The sequence below is a fragment of the Lasioglossum baleicum genome, chromosome 11 (assembly GCF_051020765.1).
Source record: "Lasioglossum baleicum chromosome 11, iyLasBale1, whole genome shotgun sequence".
NCBI classification, from domain to species: domain Eukaryota; kingdom Metazoa; phylum Arthropoda; class Insecta; order Hymenoptera; family Halictidae; genus Lasioglossum; species Lasioglossum baleicum.
The window spans coordinates 4,998,911-5,016,856 of NC_134939.1; the positions used below are offsets into that span (position 1 = coordinate 4,998,911).

The following is a 17,946-nucleotide window of genomic DNA, read 5'->3' on the forward strand; positions in this document are numbered from 1 at the left end:
TCCGTCGATTATAATTTGGAAAAAGTTAAATTTTAATGTAGATGTTGATTATATAAAATATTTACTTCATTTTAAAAAAAGAATATGCGATATTTAGTATAAATACTTACTTGTGTGAAAAGATATATTTGTATCACGATTTTGTCGTTCCTTAGAATTTTTTATGCAAAAGGCTCTGTACGAAGATGCGGAATAATACAGAGAAAAAATATTGCTTCTTCGCTCCACGAAGTTGTTGTAAGTTCATCGAAAAATCAAGCTGCTTGGTAATCTATCTGTCTTTGTATCTTTTGCGAGTGACACATCTCCCTTTCTGTCACAGCCCTGTAGGAAAGACAAGGGTCTCTCCATCCTTGTCTTCTTCTTAACTTTCTTAGCTTCTTAATTTTTCAGCATCTGTCGCTCCAGTTACTCGAAATGTTGCTGTGGCTCTTGCTCCAATAAGTTTCTTAAGTATACAACAGGCCTCATACACGATTTTGGGATGAAGAATCAATAAAAATTCGAAGTGCAGGTGCTTCATTAATTTAGCGAATATTTTTCTTTACAAATGTTCTACTTGTTCACTTGAAGTTATTACATGAGAATCCCAGGTTAAATTTTGTAGAATTATAATCTAACGATTTACTATAGTCATAGCTTAATTCTAGATAGAAAAAAGAAAACGGAAGGAGTCATGGTATATTGTTTTATTGTATTATCTATTTTTCTTTACTCAAATATTCTGTATCTCCAAGAGCTTGTTTTCAAACAAGTGATAAAACTGTTGTGTATACTGCATAAAATATTTTGAGCACAAATGAAACATTTTGATCGTCATCTTGACAGGCCACCATTGACTACTTTTAATTTTCTATTTTGCCCCAAAGTATCAAAATTGTCATGACGAATTAATTTAAGGAATATTGCATTGAAAACAATAGAAACATTAATGTATCCATAACAAGTACCTTCAAAAATATGTAAAAAGTGTTTGGTAAAACAATGAATGGCTCGGAACATCAACAATAAGGATGGTCCGCCGTCCGAGAGTTAAAGCACTGACAATAAATAATAATTCAATTTCAAGCCATTTGAAAAATCTGCGTCGAGGGCTTGATCGTGTCAGAAAGAATTCGCAGCGAGTTTTTTCGCAATAATAAGACGATGTACATTCTGCGATCATTTAACGCATAATGCACTTGCTTTTTACCGAGATTGCATTTCACCCATTCCTTGCGGTTGAACGGTGGGTCTTGTTAGCGATAGCAACAATCTCCCGGCAAATAGTTCTCGTTGCGCAAACAAGCTGGCATGATCAACACGCGATTAACCCTACCGTTCCACGATTTAGTAGTATAATTTAATCGGGCCATGTGCAATTACCTAGGTACCCCGAGGCTGACCCCGAGGAATTGCAAAACGGCACGGCACGCTACCCGATGATCTGCAACATATGATCTCGTCGGATCGTGGCGGGAATCGAGAAAACAAGGAACTCGTTACACGACTGCCGTCGGAGCTGTTTGCAACTATGTTACCCATCAGGGGAACGATGCTGGAAGAAGGATCCTCGGGATCCCGTCGACGTTGAGCCTCTCAGGATCACGGTTCAAGGTCACCGATCGAGTTCACAGCCCACCGTCCTCTCTTTCCTCTGGTGAAAATAAAAAGGAAAAGAGAAACAGAGAGAGAGAGAGAGAGGAAAAAAAGAGGAAGTGAAAGAAAGACGAGAACCATGGCGGATGATCGATGGTGAGAATCGGTTGGACCAGTCACTGTGGCTTCGTACAGGAGAAGACATCAGCTCGCGGAGGAGGTGCCAGGGCTCTATATTCGGCGCCTCACGCTCGAGGACCCCAGGAGAGCGCGGGAACCCTCGAGTTCAAGGTCACAGTCACCGGCACGCCATATCTGTCATCCTGCCGCCGGTTACGTACCCTCCTCCAGAAGATCCTCGAGGTATTTTCTCTCTCACTCCCACTCTCTCTCTCTCTCTGTCTCTAAGCAAGAACACGTGAGCTCTCGCTGAGTTCTATCGCGTACTTGGAAACCGTTAACAGATCATTCTGTTCGATCCTATCTGTTTCGTTCAGCAAACCACAAGAGTCAATCAACAACTAAGTCAATAATTTAAGTTCAACTTGGAATATCTGCGTAATTTTTATTCGTGGAACGGGCTGCACGGATGCAATATTAATTTGATAAGGAGAATTTGCTTATTTTAACATTGAATTTCTTAAATATTAATTAACTTGCTTGAACTCAAACGTGAAAATTTTACTGTCGAGCGCATAAAACTGAGGTATGCCGAAACTCGTACCATCAATTACAAAATAATATATCAGCTATACAATTCTTCCGAGATTATACTCAGAAATTATGGGACGAAGAGTTGTTATTTTACGTGTCGACAACAAATTCGAACACAAACGTGATATTTAAATGTGGACGAACAGATTGGTTTGAAATGAACGGGAAATTTTTGAGATGCTGTATATTTCTTATTAATCGGTTCCTAGGCCTCAGAAACTGGCGACCAGAGTTGCCATATGAGGGGAGGGATCGCGAACTGAGCGGAAGAAGTTAGCTTCTCTCTGCCAGTACGGGACACATGCACGACAGAGACGAAACACGTCACGTGACGGAATAGTGTCGGAGAAGGGGAAGGTAGGGTGGGGTCAGTGTTCCCAGACGGGTCACCTTTCTTCGCGCATGCGCGGCAATTTTAGCCTCAGTAAAGTGCGATTCTTGAGAAAATGTGGCACCTTGAGCGCCCCGCAGAATTTCAAGAAATTGATATGATTTGTTTATGAAAAACGAATGTATGACAAGTGTACTTCTGTATATTTTGTAACTCGTAGGACACGTCCCGGAGTCTTTTTGTCCGGAATAGATTGTTTCGGTACATTCCCACCGATATAGCTGCCTCAGGGGTCTGTACTCTGTACATTATGGCCTCATCATGGATACGTTACTGTTTCGGACGCGCATGCGCCAAAAAAGGTGACCCGTCTGGGAACACTAAGTGGGGATACAAGTCTTGATCTGGCGACACTAGGCTCGGGCGCCACAGAGACGCGACTTCTCTCCCTACTCCTGTATCCTCCCCACCCACCTCGAATACATAGTGGGGGAACCGGTGCACTAGTAGTGGCCTGGCCTGGACAATACTCTCTCGGTGTCTTCGTGTACGTTGGCGTAGAAACCCATAATTAAACGCACTAAAATTTCACTGTCGGCACAAAAGGTACGATCAGCCGCGCTCGACTTAATAAAGCGACGACAGCGATCGCGTCTTCGCAGCCCGTATTATGACGTTATTAAAGCAGTTATCACATCGAAAACACGAGAGAGTATTTCGACGCCATTATCATCGACGGTTTCGTCCTCTTCTACCTCCCGCCAGCGTTTATTCATTGTTCATTGTCTCGCCTCCACCGCCTCCCATTGGAATTCGTCTTATTCTGCGCTCCACCGCGACGTTCCAGACGCGAGTGTAGTATTATATTTCGAGGCTGACCTCTGAGCCCAAGATCCGGGCAAGGTTACCAAGTTTATTGCGAGTTTAAAACGTGCTCTCATTTCTCGTGAATCCACCACCAAGAGGATCGGCCGGCTCTCAAAAAGAATTCTTTCTTCCTCGCTGTGCTTCCTTCCCGTTTCACTCGAACGCTATCGTCGCCCATTTGTCCACTCCCCTACTCTTTAATGCATTTCTATCTTCCACTTAACGAACGTTCCCGAGACTTCTGTATCGTAGTCGACGCGCTTCCTATCTCCTCCAGCCCGGAAACGTAATCAATTGCATTATCTCACTCTCGGCTGAGATTTAAAAGACACGCGACTTTTATTAGCACCGTCAAGCTATCGATCTGGCTCGCTTTTGTGCTTCTGTTGTTCGAGACAAGTCGTCGAATGATAAGCTCGAGTCAGCTTGACGCTTTGACTAATGGTATCAGTTACGCGTTGGTAACGCACAACACATAGCTCTTACAAAATTAATTTGTGTAGAGGAAACACATTTTGAGTACAATGTGTGGTACAAGATCGTTAATGCAGTAGTCAGCAAAAGTAAATCCTATTTTTGCAATTTCGTTAAATAAAGTACATCAATTTTGTAGGATTTTTGTGAGCACCAAAACTGTATTCACCTTTTAATCGAATCAGTCCTGTAGAACAGGCCTGGGCAGCTAGTGCTCCTGGAGTCGATGACATCAAATCGGCTACCCCCAACTGGCCGGCCTGCGCGAGAGGGGAATACGAGCTCGCCGGGTGGAGGGAGGTAGTCGATTTTACGTCATCGACTCCCGGAGCACCAATTGCCCAGGGCTGCTGTTGAATACTCCCCAATTTTATTTACATATTTTTGAAATTGAGACTGATCTTCTTATTAGATGCAAATGAATAATAATACGAATTGGATTCTGGAAAATTAGAATTCAGATGGAACATTTTGAATTTCATCTTAATTTCGTAGTAGATCCAAGTCTCACCACCAGGAAGTTCAGGTATTAAACGCAATAATTATAGTGTATTATTCAGCTTAGTTTTCTTATACTTAAATCACATAATTGATTTTTGAATAATATGATCCTTATTAATATTAACACTATTTTTTTGTACGTAATTCTTCTTCAAGTATCCCAGCCTTTATAGCCTGATAGATCGTTATAATTATTTTTTATTCTGAATACACAGTTTTACAGAAACAACACCAGCAATTATGTAAATACAATGGAATGGTCAATTGTCTCAACTGTTTCCTTGCCATTTTAGTTGAACTTTCAGTTACGCGTTCTGCCAAGGTTGACTTCAGTGTTAATTTTCATTTATGATACATTCAGTAACGTTCTCGATGCATCATTCGAAAGATGTGCAGCAATCTTTGTAGCAAATTGCATTATACTTGTACAAGGCCGATAAAAATAGATTTCAAGCCATTAACCCTGTCTGAACCCTGAGATACTGCATTTTGTGTTAGAAAGAGAATAGAACTACTATTTTTAAATCCAGCATATTATCCTATTTTCAATGTTAACTCAAAACATCACCGTTTTCAATATTGTAAGCAATTTTTATTTTGAGTTAGAAGAACTGGATTATTCAGATTCGTATCAAATTAGCTCACTGTTTCTCTTCTCGCAATTGCTAAAGATTTCCTATATATGTATAACTACGCAAATTTTGATTATTTAAACGAAACTTCTAATCATTTTCTTCCTTCATTTCACTTCCGACTTCCACTCTTATTTTGAGAATAATAATTCTTATTTTAAAAATTCCTTTCTTTATTTTAAGAGTTTTAGAAGGAAGTGTTTTATAATCCTGTACAAAAGCAGAGACGTCACGCTGTAAAAGAAGTCCAAGTATATTGCTGTACTATATTTTTTAACAAAATTATCATAGTTCAATTATCGATAATAGGAAATCAAATTCATTTTGGATCAATTGTAGTACTTAAAATCTCTTCTGTTGCAACTTTTGTTCTAAAATGTACAGACAAAAACATGTTTTACAGTTTTTCAAATTTTTGAAAAATCGATATTGCTCGGTCATCAAACACTTTGATTTCGAATTTAAAGTGTAACATCTTAAAAAAGGAATGGTAGTGCGTCTTCTACGTAATTGCACGTATTACATTTTTACAAATCTTCTCCAAGATTACATGCTTCCCTTCAATTTTCCTACACCAATTTATCTGCGAAGATAATTTCACGTTGTTTTTCAACAGGTATCATTGAAAATGTACAGAGGAAAATATTTTACCGGCAATACTTTTTAGGAAATCGATACTTTCCAACCGTCAAATGTATCCCTTTGAATTGGAAGTGTGACACCTGTAAAAAAGGAATGGTAGTGCGTCTTCTACGTAATTGCACGTATTACATTTTTACAAATCTTCTCCAAGATTACATGCTTCCCTTCAATCTTCCTACACCAATTTATCTGCGAAGATAATTTCACGTTGTTTCTCTACAGGTATCTTTGATCGTGTCTACAGTTGACAAATACTTTCCCATGCGAGCCCCGACGTTCTCCAAGTTCGTGTTGCTGAATCCTTTCTTTGAGTTGCCTCATCATCGATAGTTGGTTCTCAGACATCCTCTAATTTTCGTTTCTTGTCGAAGTACGTTGCATGCGACATTTTCTACCTTTCCTTTAAGATTCTACTTCTTCGTTCGGGGTTCCCTGTTGGCAATTCTGTTCGTGTCGGTCGACGTATCCAAGTGGCTCGGACAGTGTCAATTACATTCGGTCGTTTGTTTCTTCTAGTCCGCAGAACAAGAATATTAGTTCTGCCAGTTATTAAACGGCGTCTTCTTCGTTCGTAAGACTCGTGAAGAGAGATCACTGGGAAGTGAACGCGAAAACCGTAGCTTCATTCCTAGAAATCCCACCACGGTTTCGTGACACGGTGTTCAACTTGTTTTCGCTTCCCTTTCCTCTCCTTCTTTTGTTCTCCTTGCTAAAGATACCGTGAGAAGCAATGGCTGCAGTCGAGAACAACACTCACCCTGATAAAGGTTCCTCTGATTTTAACCTAAGCGTAAAAAATCGCGTTTTTATTATGTTTTCCTATAATTTTATATCTCAACACATTATCTACCGGCAATGTCCTAATAGTCCGTCTGAAGTCGATGGTCAACTGTTGACAATTTCTTCGTGTATTAAAATAAAAATTGTCCAAGTCAATTGTACAAAGCAGAAATTAAATGAAATTATATTTTCTTTTCTTTCATTTAGCAATAGTATCCTGTAATTTTCCCAATGTCTTTACAGTTTTGTATTGGACCTATTCATTTTTATTATAAATGCATGAAGATCCGCAGTCTGATTATTATATAAAAGATAATTATTGAGATTCTCTTAGATACATCTCAGTCATTACAAAGTCTGTTTTAATCGGCTCAGGTTTTTGTGAGTAATAAAAATTTTCTTAAACCATTGCAAGAAGTAGGAATTGAATAAAAATTTATTTCTGGCTTTAAAAATTTTAATAAGTTAAAAACAGAATAATAGGTAGAGTACTCTGCACTCATATTTAAATTCTCGATTTTACACAATTATCCTGGCATGCAATCAATGCTCTTTAAAAATTTTTACCTCTATTTAAAAAATATATAATTAAAGTTTTGTAATTTTGTAAATGTAATACTTAAACGATTCTGGAAAGTCGTATAAATCAAATGATTATCCTACTGCGTTTTGCAATGCAGTAAAAAATAATTTGACCTTGAAATTCAAGATGTATTAGAATACGCGTATGGCAGCCAAGACCAAACATTTCTTTTTACACCCTGTACATTCGTTTACCCGCAAATTCCAAACATCAACTAGCTATCCAAGATAACTGTAACAATTCGCAACGAAAATATCAAACAGCAACGGCGATCTGCGCAGCCGGGAGCGGGTTAAACTAAAATCGGTAACAGTAAACCACGCTCGCAGCCATCATCCCCGAGGCAGAAATCAATTTTCCAGTTGAAGGACTCGTCTAATTCACGTGTCCCCTCGACGTAATTGTGATCGTGTACGAAACAGTTATAGATCTTGGCTGGAGAGGATCCGGAAGGACAGACCGCCGTTCCTGACGATCGTTTCGCTGGAGCTTCCAGACTCCCCAATCCCTTTGATCGAATCTCAGGCGAACTCACGGTCGAAGTCCGAGGAGACGAGCGAATCCGCCGAACCCAAGGACGACATCCTGGCCGAGCTTCTGGAGAAGGTCACGGCAAACAGCGACGGGAGAAAGAAGGAATCCCATGGTGGAAGGAAGAGGTCCTCGAGGAAGTCCCGGAGTGAACGCGAAAGGGGCGAGGAGCTCGTGGAATGTACGAAAGGAGTTCCAACCCTCGAAGAATGCACGAAGAACATTGTCGAAGGTCAATACAAACTCCACCGTTTTGGCGAACGTTTACTCATTGGCATTCCTAGTATTCATGAAAGCATAAGGGAACCTACTTTACCGGGCAACCGTTGTTTATAGAGCTCCTTTGAGCCCCTTGATCATCACCAGACTCCTTGTTAATGAATCAACTTGGGATTCAATCAATTTTCTTTGTAGGGATCTATCTCCTTCTTTATCCTTCATTTTTTATTATGGGTTTTTGTTCAACTTTTATGTTCGATCGCTGGTTAAGCCTTGCAGTGTTTTATCTTGAAAACGCGTATATGTGAGCAGTAACTTGTCCCGGTTCCTAGAATCACCCTGTATTTTAAAGATTCATTTTATTTACAGATTTTAAAATTTCAAGAATTCACTTTAATTATTGGTTTAATTAAGTATTTCATTTATTTTGTCCATGAAAATCTGAATCAGAGACCAGAAATACAGGTATACATTTGTAATTCAAGTGATTCGGAAATAATTAACTAAATGTATTTTTATCAATATCATATCACTGATTTCAACTTGTTTATACTTTATTTGCTAATTATTGTTTTCACACTGCGTTGATTCTGTTTTACTGTCGAGTAGAACAGGTTAGGTCGCAATAGAAAAGTTTGTCTTTTGTCAACGAATTGTACTTCTCTTATTACATTGAGGTTGCACAGGTTGCTTGCACGCAGGTGCCCGAACATTGCCCCTATTCAATGCAACCCATAAGACACTTTTCAAATGTCAATGTCGATGCACTATTGACTATGCAATACAAAGATGTACAATGTACATCAAGATGTACACTGTATATAAAAAATAAACAACAAACCTGGAGAGGCTAATGAATAACGATATATTGGATACAATTTATTAATCAATATTGACCAACACTATAAGATTTTTAAGGCAAGCTTAAAATCAAGAAAATTATATGGAAATGATTCCATAACTATTATTTTTCGGTTGTATATCGATTCTGAATTGGTTCCAGAATCGGTCCTTATATTGACTTATTGAAAGAAGTCGAATCTTATATTTACTAAGTTCGTGTATAGTCTGTTTCAGTGTAAAAAATGTATGTATATACGTATGGAGTACTTTACAGCTACAATAATTAATAATTTCGATTAGGTAATAATCAATAATCAATTCTATAAATTTGTTCGGAACCGATATAAGATCGAAAAAATAATGGTTATGGATTTGGAACCGAAGTAAGAGCCATAACTGAAGTAACTAGACTTATCATAACTAGACTAGACTGCGTATGTCAAACAGGGATGTGTCAGGCCACAGTGTTACACATGTTGTCATATTATTATATTCTTGTGATATTTAACTAAATATTTGTATGTAGTGTTAAAATATGAAGGTAATTATTATACATATATCTGATACGGGCCCACAGTATGTAACCCTATTTTCTTGTAATTGATGCACACAATCTTCATTTTGCATAACGAACCACAGTCTATTCATGACAGTTACTCAGAATAAAAGTTCTTCACAACTAGACAGCGGCTTTTATGCATTTATAACAAAAGTGAGTAGGTGTAATTTAAAACAGTAAACACATTAGAAGAATTTCAAAATTCTGTTATATTATTTTCAACCCATTAGTTGGTTTATAACCTCCAATTTGTTATAATTCAGGCAAATTCAACCTCTAGTTTGGCCATCAACCTCTAGTTATAAAGATCCGCTGTATATTCATAACTTCGTCATAACAAAGTTCGGTTTACTGAATTATATTATAATATATACAATAAAAATTAATTTGCAATTTAGCGACAATTATTTTTAGGGCAGTTTCAAGTATAAAATGAAATAAAATGAAATAAATAACTAATATAACTAGACTGCGGATCTTTTTGCATTTATGAAGAAATTAACTGGATAAAACAGTGAAAGATATAGAAAATCTAAGAATATTTTTATGTTGTTTTCAATGTGAAAAGGTTAAAAACAACCCTACAATATCGTGTCAGACTCGTGATGAAGATTCTGAACAGAGTGTATAATAGATATTATGTTATTAATTTCCTTTAAATCAAGATGAGATTCTATTTTGGTTTCGTTAATGTATAACTATCGGAGAACATGTAGGCATACAATAGATATAAATTTTCTCCTTCTCTAGGAAATTACGAACCACAAAGAAAGTTCTAATCACTGAAACCATAAAATAAATCGTAGTAATTTTTATTTAACTACTGCTTGCCACAATCGACGCAGAATATTTTTATTTTGCATAAAGATCCGTAGTCTAATTATAACAGTTTCACAAATGAAATAAATGAATACTTATTATAAAAGTTTCAAAAATGAAATAAATGCATAATATTATAACAGTTTCTCTCTCTCTCAAAAATTAAATAATCGTATAGTATATAACACATTCAAGTATATAAAATTAAATAAGTGAATAATATAACAGTTTCAAGTAAGAAATGAAATAAATGAATAATATGAAAGAATTGAAATTGCCACAATGTAATTTAACTACAATACAATATAAGAATAAAAGACCTAGTCCATGCGGCCCAAAAATTTCCAATTAAATCATCCAATCGATTTAACGTTCCAGGCCCGAATCGTCGCCGATTGTCGGATTTCGATCTCCCCGGTATCGCGGACTGCATTTGTTCCGAAATGTTGGAAAATTGCCGGCCTGGAATCAATAAGAAACGGGAATCGCGTGAGTCGCGATCTCCGAGCCCGGAAATGACTAGCATCATTCGGATCGCGATGAACTATCACGACCAGTTGAGTTGCGGAATCCGAGACGAGGAGGAATCGAAAGCGAACGGAAGATCGAAACCGGAAACAAGTCGGAGGGACGCTCAGGTGAAAAAGCAGGTACTCAAGGAGGACGGTTGTTGTGGCAATGTGAACGACGCCTTAGATTTCACGCTGAATTGCTGCAGCGTGCAACTGACATCCCGAGGCACAAACGCGAAGGCTGTAGTGGGTGGTGAAACGCAACAGGCAGCGGGATCGCGGACTTACTCTGCCCCCGTTTTGTCCATAAACCCCTTTAGCCGTAAATTTTAACAGGTTAGTCAACTCGTTTATATTATCCTGGTTATCGAAAAATAATACTTGTCGATATGTTGACTTTTTCTTCTTTACTGTGCACTTATACTGTGCCGACGTTAAATACAAATTAATTGCAGATTGATTACTAGATTGCGGATTTTATGCATTTATGACAAATTTGAATGGGTAAGATTTCAAACAGTAAAGAGATTAGAAGAATTGAACGCATAATTATAACAGTCGATGACTAAGAATTTTTTTAACAGATCCTTCAACAGCATTAATAATTTTAATCGTGAACCAACAACTCCCAGCAACATGATCTAATTATTTCATTTGGAATTACATATTATCTAAAGCTTCTTGAGCTTCTGTTGCTATAACACGATTATTGAAAATTCTATGAATCTATGATTCTATTTAGGTAAAAATGTTAAGAATGTCAATACCTATATTGCCTTCAATATATTAAAATTATTAAGAAAAGGAAGACATTTCTATATGGCTCCCGTCTCTTGCAATCAATACAGACAATGTTCATTTTGCGTAAAGATCTGCAGACTATTAATTACTACATTAGATTAATTAAAGACTAGAATTTTTGTCGTAATTCCAATTAAACGCAATTTTTCCAGAATTTCCATTGTACCCCGTCTAGTGCCAATCTAGATTTCATTGCATGTCAATCCTTAAGTTATCCTAGATCAAAGTGTGTGCTATCAATTAGATGACTGACTGTAAATAAATAAATGAATAAATGAAGTAAATAAAGCAAGAATAACACTTTTGTTGCAAAAAATATCTGCATTCTGAGTAGAGTAGGGCAACGAAAGGTTCTTTATACAAAAAGTAGAACGACAAAATAAAAAAATTCATAAAATCACAGAAGAAGTGGGTGATTAATTAACATTTTTGCAGCTATTTGCTCTCTAAATCTACAGAAAGATGAATTAGAAGCTTACACTACCCAGATTGAGTAAATCTATATGCTGAAGATGGTTGTTTAAACGAAGGCTTTGCTTATGTCTGTAAACCATGTAGATAACGGCTTTCTGAATTTATTTAAAAAATTGTACTGTTATCAAAAATATATTCTAGGAATAGCCATTGTATTTAGCCATCACCGTGGTTTCCTCCTCTAATAAACTAGATAAATCCTTTTCTACTTGCAGCCATTTTATGCAATGCACCGACAACCTTATATAGTCAAAAATAGCTGCATTTATAAATAAATATATGTATACAGAAAAGACAGGATCCCTCGGTCCGCATGCTTGCACTAAAGAGAGCTCTGCTCATCCGTGCGTCGCACGGTTGACCATTTTGCTTTACCGAAAAAGTTTCGAAAGTTTTTCGAAAATCATTGCTGTGAATGCAGAAAAATTCACGGTGAATTTATCAGAGCTTAGCCTATGCACAGTGGTTCGAGAGATAGGAACTAGCTGGAGAAATGTTTTTTAACATTTTTTAATATATAGTTTTAAAAAAGCATATGTATTTCTGATAATTAGTATGTAGTTTCATTTAATAAATAATTGATTATATTTACTCTATAAAATCGAAATTATTATTGTTATTATATACATGTTCATGTGGTATATTGCTACTACTTTTCCAAATAACTTGAACAACTCGGTTATCTATACTTTTAGTTAACATTTGTATAGTTGACATACAGCTAGCTATCTTTTAAGCTTTCTAATGACTTTAACCGTACAAATCACCTAATCTAACAAAACTTTTGACTGCCTGATGGGACCTGCTTATTTTGAAGGTAATTTATGTGTTAGAAAGCCCTGCTGCATCTTTATAAAGCTTGGCATCTTTATAAATCTTCCTTGTTCAATAATTCACGTCGTGGCATCTTGAAGAAAATTAAATAAAATTAAAAGTATACTTAAATTATTTGCACATTACACAATACCCACAAAAATTACGAATATATGTCGGCTGGAACTATGGTAATTTCGCTAGTGTTTGCGATGCGATGTTAGCAATTGTAATAATCAAAGTTGTACGCAACAATTACTGAAAATTCAAAAGCACATGAAATATTAAGTGGAACTATGGAAATTTCGCTGAGACTGTGTATAACTACGTGTCTCATTATTTCATGCAGCACTGTACAGGAGAATATCATTAGCATTTTTGCAACTTACATTTGGAGGTTTAATGAATCCAGCACACACCCAAGAGGAAGGCACCGTGGGTCCATCGCGTCGGTTGGCATGGTATCGGGCACTCGAATTACCGTGACACGGTGGCGGCGTAGCAGAAAGGAATTCGGCCACAGGATCGATCTCTCATCGCGGGAACATCCGAATTAAAGGAATTCCGGCGCGGCGGCCGCGGATACTCTCTCTCTCTCTCTCTCTCTCTCTCTCTCCCGTTCTCTCTGGCTTCGGATTCTATTCCGGCCTGCCGTGGAAAAAAGACGCGGCCCCTTGCTTTCAAGCCGGGAAGACGCGCACGGCAGACGAGCACGGAATCATGAATCTCTCGCGCGGCAATAAATCGCAAATCGTTGCTTCGATTTCCACGAAACCGCACACCGACGTGCCACCAACACGTTGCCGGCCGCGCCCAGTTAGCCTATTAATTAGCTCGCCTAATAAATCGCGACTGACTCTGAGACCGGGATGGCGAGAGGGCGGCGGTAGAGAGCGACTGAAAGAGAGGAACATTCAGAGAGAGAGAGAGAGGGAGAGAGAGGGAGAGAGAGAAAGAGAGAGAACGCTAACGCGGCGTTAGCCATCGTTCGTCAGTGTAGAAGAAAGAAAAAGGCGCCACGGAATGGACGAAGAAGAGAAGCATCGTACGAGTTTTCGTCTCGCGGTGGACCAACACAAGAGATGAGAATCGTGAGTCTAGGCTGGCCCCTTGGAAGGCCAAGCCAGCCCAAACCGGGTGAGAGAAGTTGGCCGGGTTCTCTCCTCTTCGTCCCTCTTTTTCTCTTCCCTCTTCTCCTGCTTCTCTCCCTGTTGCTCGTGCCTCCCTCACGCCCCCATCCTCCTCCTCCTCCTACCCATCGTGGAATTTTTATTTTGTCTGTGCTGTGTGCGCTGCTCCTTCGTAGGGCGAAAATGGTTCATGGCCGTTTCTAACCGCCGATTTCGCCGCGAATCCTCCTGCCAGGAGGATCGACCTCTGTTCTCGTTTCTCGCTTTAATTTTCTTTCCTCCCGGGAACCTTCCCTTTATTTCGAGATCTTACGATTCAATAGTATGTATCCCACGATTGATTTTCCATTTTCAGTCAACTGGTACTGTTTCTATTATCGGATGATTAGGCTTTCAAAGGACAGAGCAGTCCGGGTCGGCTTGAATAGACTGTGGCGTCTAGGTACGAAAACCTGGGTCACCGGTGCAGTCAGTTTTGCCCAGAACTCTGGGATTAGTTATACTTTCTGCTGAAAAGATTCACAGTGATTGCGATTCATATTAATATTCGTCCAAAGCAGGATTATTTAACCTGCAAAAGTAGGATTAAATTAATGACAAACAATTTTTGGAAAAATTGTAATTGGTCAGTGGATAAATGTAAAAATAGCGTTTGTAGTTCTCCTTAATGGCCGAAAGTTGAGAGGAATTGCGATTTCGTTATTGTTAACTCAACCATTTATAACTCGTAATGACTTTAACCAGTTTACAAAAACCAGGATGAGGTACAAGTTCAATCTATCAACTGGAATATTTCTTATGATAAGAATAGAGTACACCCGTCATTAATGTTTTCTGGCATTTCAAAATGTATGAATACTATAACTATAAATGCATAAAGATGAAGATTATTTTTTAAATTTCTAATAGAGTAAGAAATGAAGTTTAGAAAAGTTATTCTGTTTCATAGCAGTTCGAATATTAATATGAGTGTAACACCGTATGTGTTGCGAATCAGAATTGAGTGTTGTTTATTTATCAGTATATTAATTCTAGTTCAATATAGTTTAAAAAATATTCAACCTAGGTATTGAATTGAATATTGACTTTATGACTTTCAACTTATCAGGTATAAATATTAATACTATTAGATTAGATTGTTGTGAACACGAACATCCACATCGTGTCCAACCAGTTCATGCAACACTAACTCTCATCAATTATTCATCTATGTAATATGCAATCTGTATTCTATGAAATGTTAATTTCAAGCTAATAATCTACTATCTTTCATAAATTCGATGAATATCGAATCGAACAAAATTAGAATCCCAATTCAAAATACTAACTCCATCCTTCTTCACGTTCACGCCAACATTTGATATTTAAAGCCTTCACAAACCTATGGAATCAAGACTGGAAGAATTCAATGAAATAATTAGAAAATTTAATTATTTATCGTTTCATTCCATTTCATGACTTGATGTTTCACCATCAATTTGACACACGAGTGACACATTAAGTTGCGAAAATGAGGAACGGATGCGGGTTAAACTGTTAAATTTGTGGTCACACATTTTCTTCCCGTTGATTCATTCCGGACCGGAATAATTACTCCCCTTCTTGTCAGGATTCCTTCATTTCTCCCTCGTCACTCGATCTATATTTCTTTATCGGCTTCGCGTCACCCCTCCTCAATTTTCTTCTCCTTCATTCCCTTTACTTCATCCACGAAATCGATTAACGTGTCTACTCGATTGAGACGCGCGGCTTGGGGACGCGCGAATGCTGACGAAGTCCGATCTCGCGGTCTCAGAAAACAAAGAGGACTTTGTGCGCCGATCACTGATGAGACCGCGGCGCGTTCTACCGCCTCTTTTCTTCGCTTTTTTTTTCTTATCCGCGCGGATACACCACCAAACCGGCTAGTGGAGTATAAAAGAGACACGAGAAGGCAGAGTACCGTGCGGATAGGGAATTGGTATGTTGATTGCCGCGTTGAATTGATGAAAAGAGGATGGAAGGACTGTTGTGTGTTTTAGTATGGTCGCGGAGCCATCAGCTTCAGTCGTTAATTTCATCTATTTTTTCCTTATAAACAAATTTCTTTCTTTCATCAGTCACCTAACGAAAGTCACCTAACACTAGATAATACTAAATGGAGGTCATTAGAATTTTATCATCACTAACTGTACCGAGATTTTGTGCTCGTATGATGCGACTGGTATACGTTGTTTTATAAAAATCACCAGACTGAATTTATTTAGATCTCTAGCATTAGCGGATCTTTGTGCAAAATGAAAATTGTCTTTATTAATTACGGGAAAGAGGAGTCACATCAAAATTGATTGCTCCTCTTAATAATTTTAATAGGTTGTAAATCATGCTTTTTTCTATTTTGTGTTTTACCAACTCATTTTTTGCCATGGATGCATAAAATTCTATTGATAATCTCTAACGTATGTTGGTAATTTACACAATAATCAAACAAAAACTGTGAAACCAATTAGTATTAAACGATCGAACTCGCCGAAAAGATTCCGTCCGTGAGAAGCACGAGCAAAAACTTTGTTTGACTGAAGAATCCAATGAAACTAACGAGTCACAAAATGACCAAAATCCTGCACTGGATTAAAGGTGGGAGGTTAAGTATAATCAAGCGAACACAAAAGTGCCCGAGGCCCCCTGATCACCAGGCTGCGGGCAATGTAAATCAACGTGAAATCACCCGAAGAAAGGAGAGCAAAAGTGGTTTCGCATCAGGAACAGGAACATCAAAAAAATGTCAAACGCAAATTGAAGCGGCTAACCGGTTATTGACACGGGAGTTAAACGAACGAAAAGAGACGAGCGTACGTAAATCTGCTTAAACGCAAATTGCAGGATCTTTTATAAATAAGGTCTTATATTTATTGTGTTCTTTTGCGATGGTTAATGACCGAATGGTGGACACTTTTAAATAAAAAAGAAGGAGGGGAGGAACACGGTGCGTCCTCCGCGACGCGTTTTAATTTGGTCTCAGGGCGATCGAATGAAATGTCTCGGAAATGTCAGGACGGCGACGTTCCAACTTTCACGGGCCGGGATCCACTTTTCGTATCGGGACTCTTTCCCTTTACGGGCCATTAGAATCGTTCGAAGCTCCAATAAAACCCGACGAGATTGCGCTTACGGTCCCGCAGACGATCGGGGAACAGGCGCGTTCCGTACGCCGGAATTCATTATTCCGCTCCGATATGAAATTAAAGATCCGTGCGGCCCGTTTTTAGCGCTTCGTCGCGTCGCGCCGCGTCGCCTTCGGGCCGGTTTCCACCGTGCGGCCCGATTCTGTCGACAGACGAGGAACGCTCCACGCGACAACGCTGTTCGAAATTAAGATATCGAGCATATTCGCCGTCCCCTAAGTGGCGATCTCGCTCGGAGATCCGGACCGTGAACGAGCTTCTGATTAGCCCCGACAGACCGATTAATTCCACCGATTCTTTGAAACGCCAGTGGCTCGTCGATGTGAACAACCTCTTGCCACGAACCGTTCCTCATGCAACCTATGCAACATGTTCGTTTGATTTCGAATTCTGACCCTTCTACTGCCGAACAATGAATCGTCCTTGGTTGTTATTGCGGAATTCTTCTAGTCTAATTTATAGATTTCTAATCATTAGACAACGGATCGTATGCATTTATGAGAAAACTGAGTAGGTGTAAAATAAAACAGTAAAAAATTATATTATTTTTGAACCTGTTAGACATATTAAGAAAGGAAGTAAATTTCTATTTCACTCCAGTTTGTTGCAATTCAGGTAGAACATTTTTAGTTTGCATGAAGATCCGGTGTATAATTATTATATTATACTAGAATCGCTACGTTGGTCTAATTTATGGATTCCTCTTCAATATCATTTTAACTCAGCATTTTTCGATGGACACTAAAAGAATTACAACCGATTAGAAACAATAAAAAAATACGTGTATTATGCCACCATTTTTGCTCTACTCGTCTAAATTTGTTAGGTGGATATTCATAGATATAATGATACAGAAGGTTATGCTGCTGATTGTTAACGTCAATAACAAGATATAGTAGCTACAATACTTATCTTCTGAGTAATTTTAATGAACTAACAGCAATGCCACAGTAGTTTTAAATGTTTTTACTGTTTTGCA

At 38.3% G+C, this 17,946-nt stretch overlaps 1 protein-coding gene across 1 annotated transcript; it reads left to right on the plus strand.

Moving 5' to 3' along the window:
- Nucleotides 1–1,513: 1,513 nt before the first annotated feature.
- Nucleotides 1,514–14,756, plus strand: LOC143213671 (uncharacterized). The gene is made up of 4 exons (XM_076433725.1): nt 1,514–1,568; nt 1,755–1,941; nt 7,525–7,865; nt 10,452–14,756. Exons 1-4 carry the CDS (start codon nt 1,514–1,516, stop codon nt 10,916–10,918), a joined length of 1,050 nt encoding a protein of 349 aa, XP_076289840.1. The 3' UTR covers nt 10,919–14,756.
- Nucleotides 14,757–17,946: the final 3,190 nt, after the last annotated feature.

Excerpts from the sequence above, each read along its gene's own strand:
- LOC143213671 (XM_076433725.1), top strand. The coding sequence starts at position 1,514 with ATGTTACCCATCAGGGGAACGATGCTGGAAGAAGGATCCTCGGGATCC. Across the intron at positions 1,942-7,524 it reads TCCTCCAGAAGATCCTCGAG|TTATAGATCTTGGCTGGAGA; the intron begins GTATTTTCTCTC and ends TGTACGAAACAG. Across the intron at positions 7,866-10,451 it reads CACGAAGAACATTGTCGAAG|GCCCGAATCGTCGCCGATTG; the intron begins GTCAATACAAAC and ends TTAACGTTCCAG.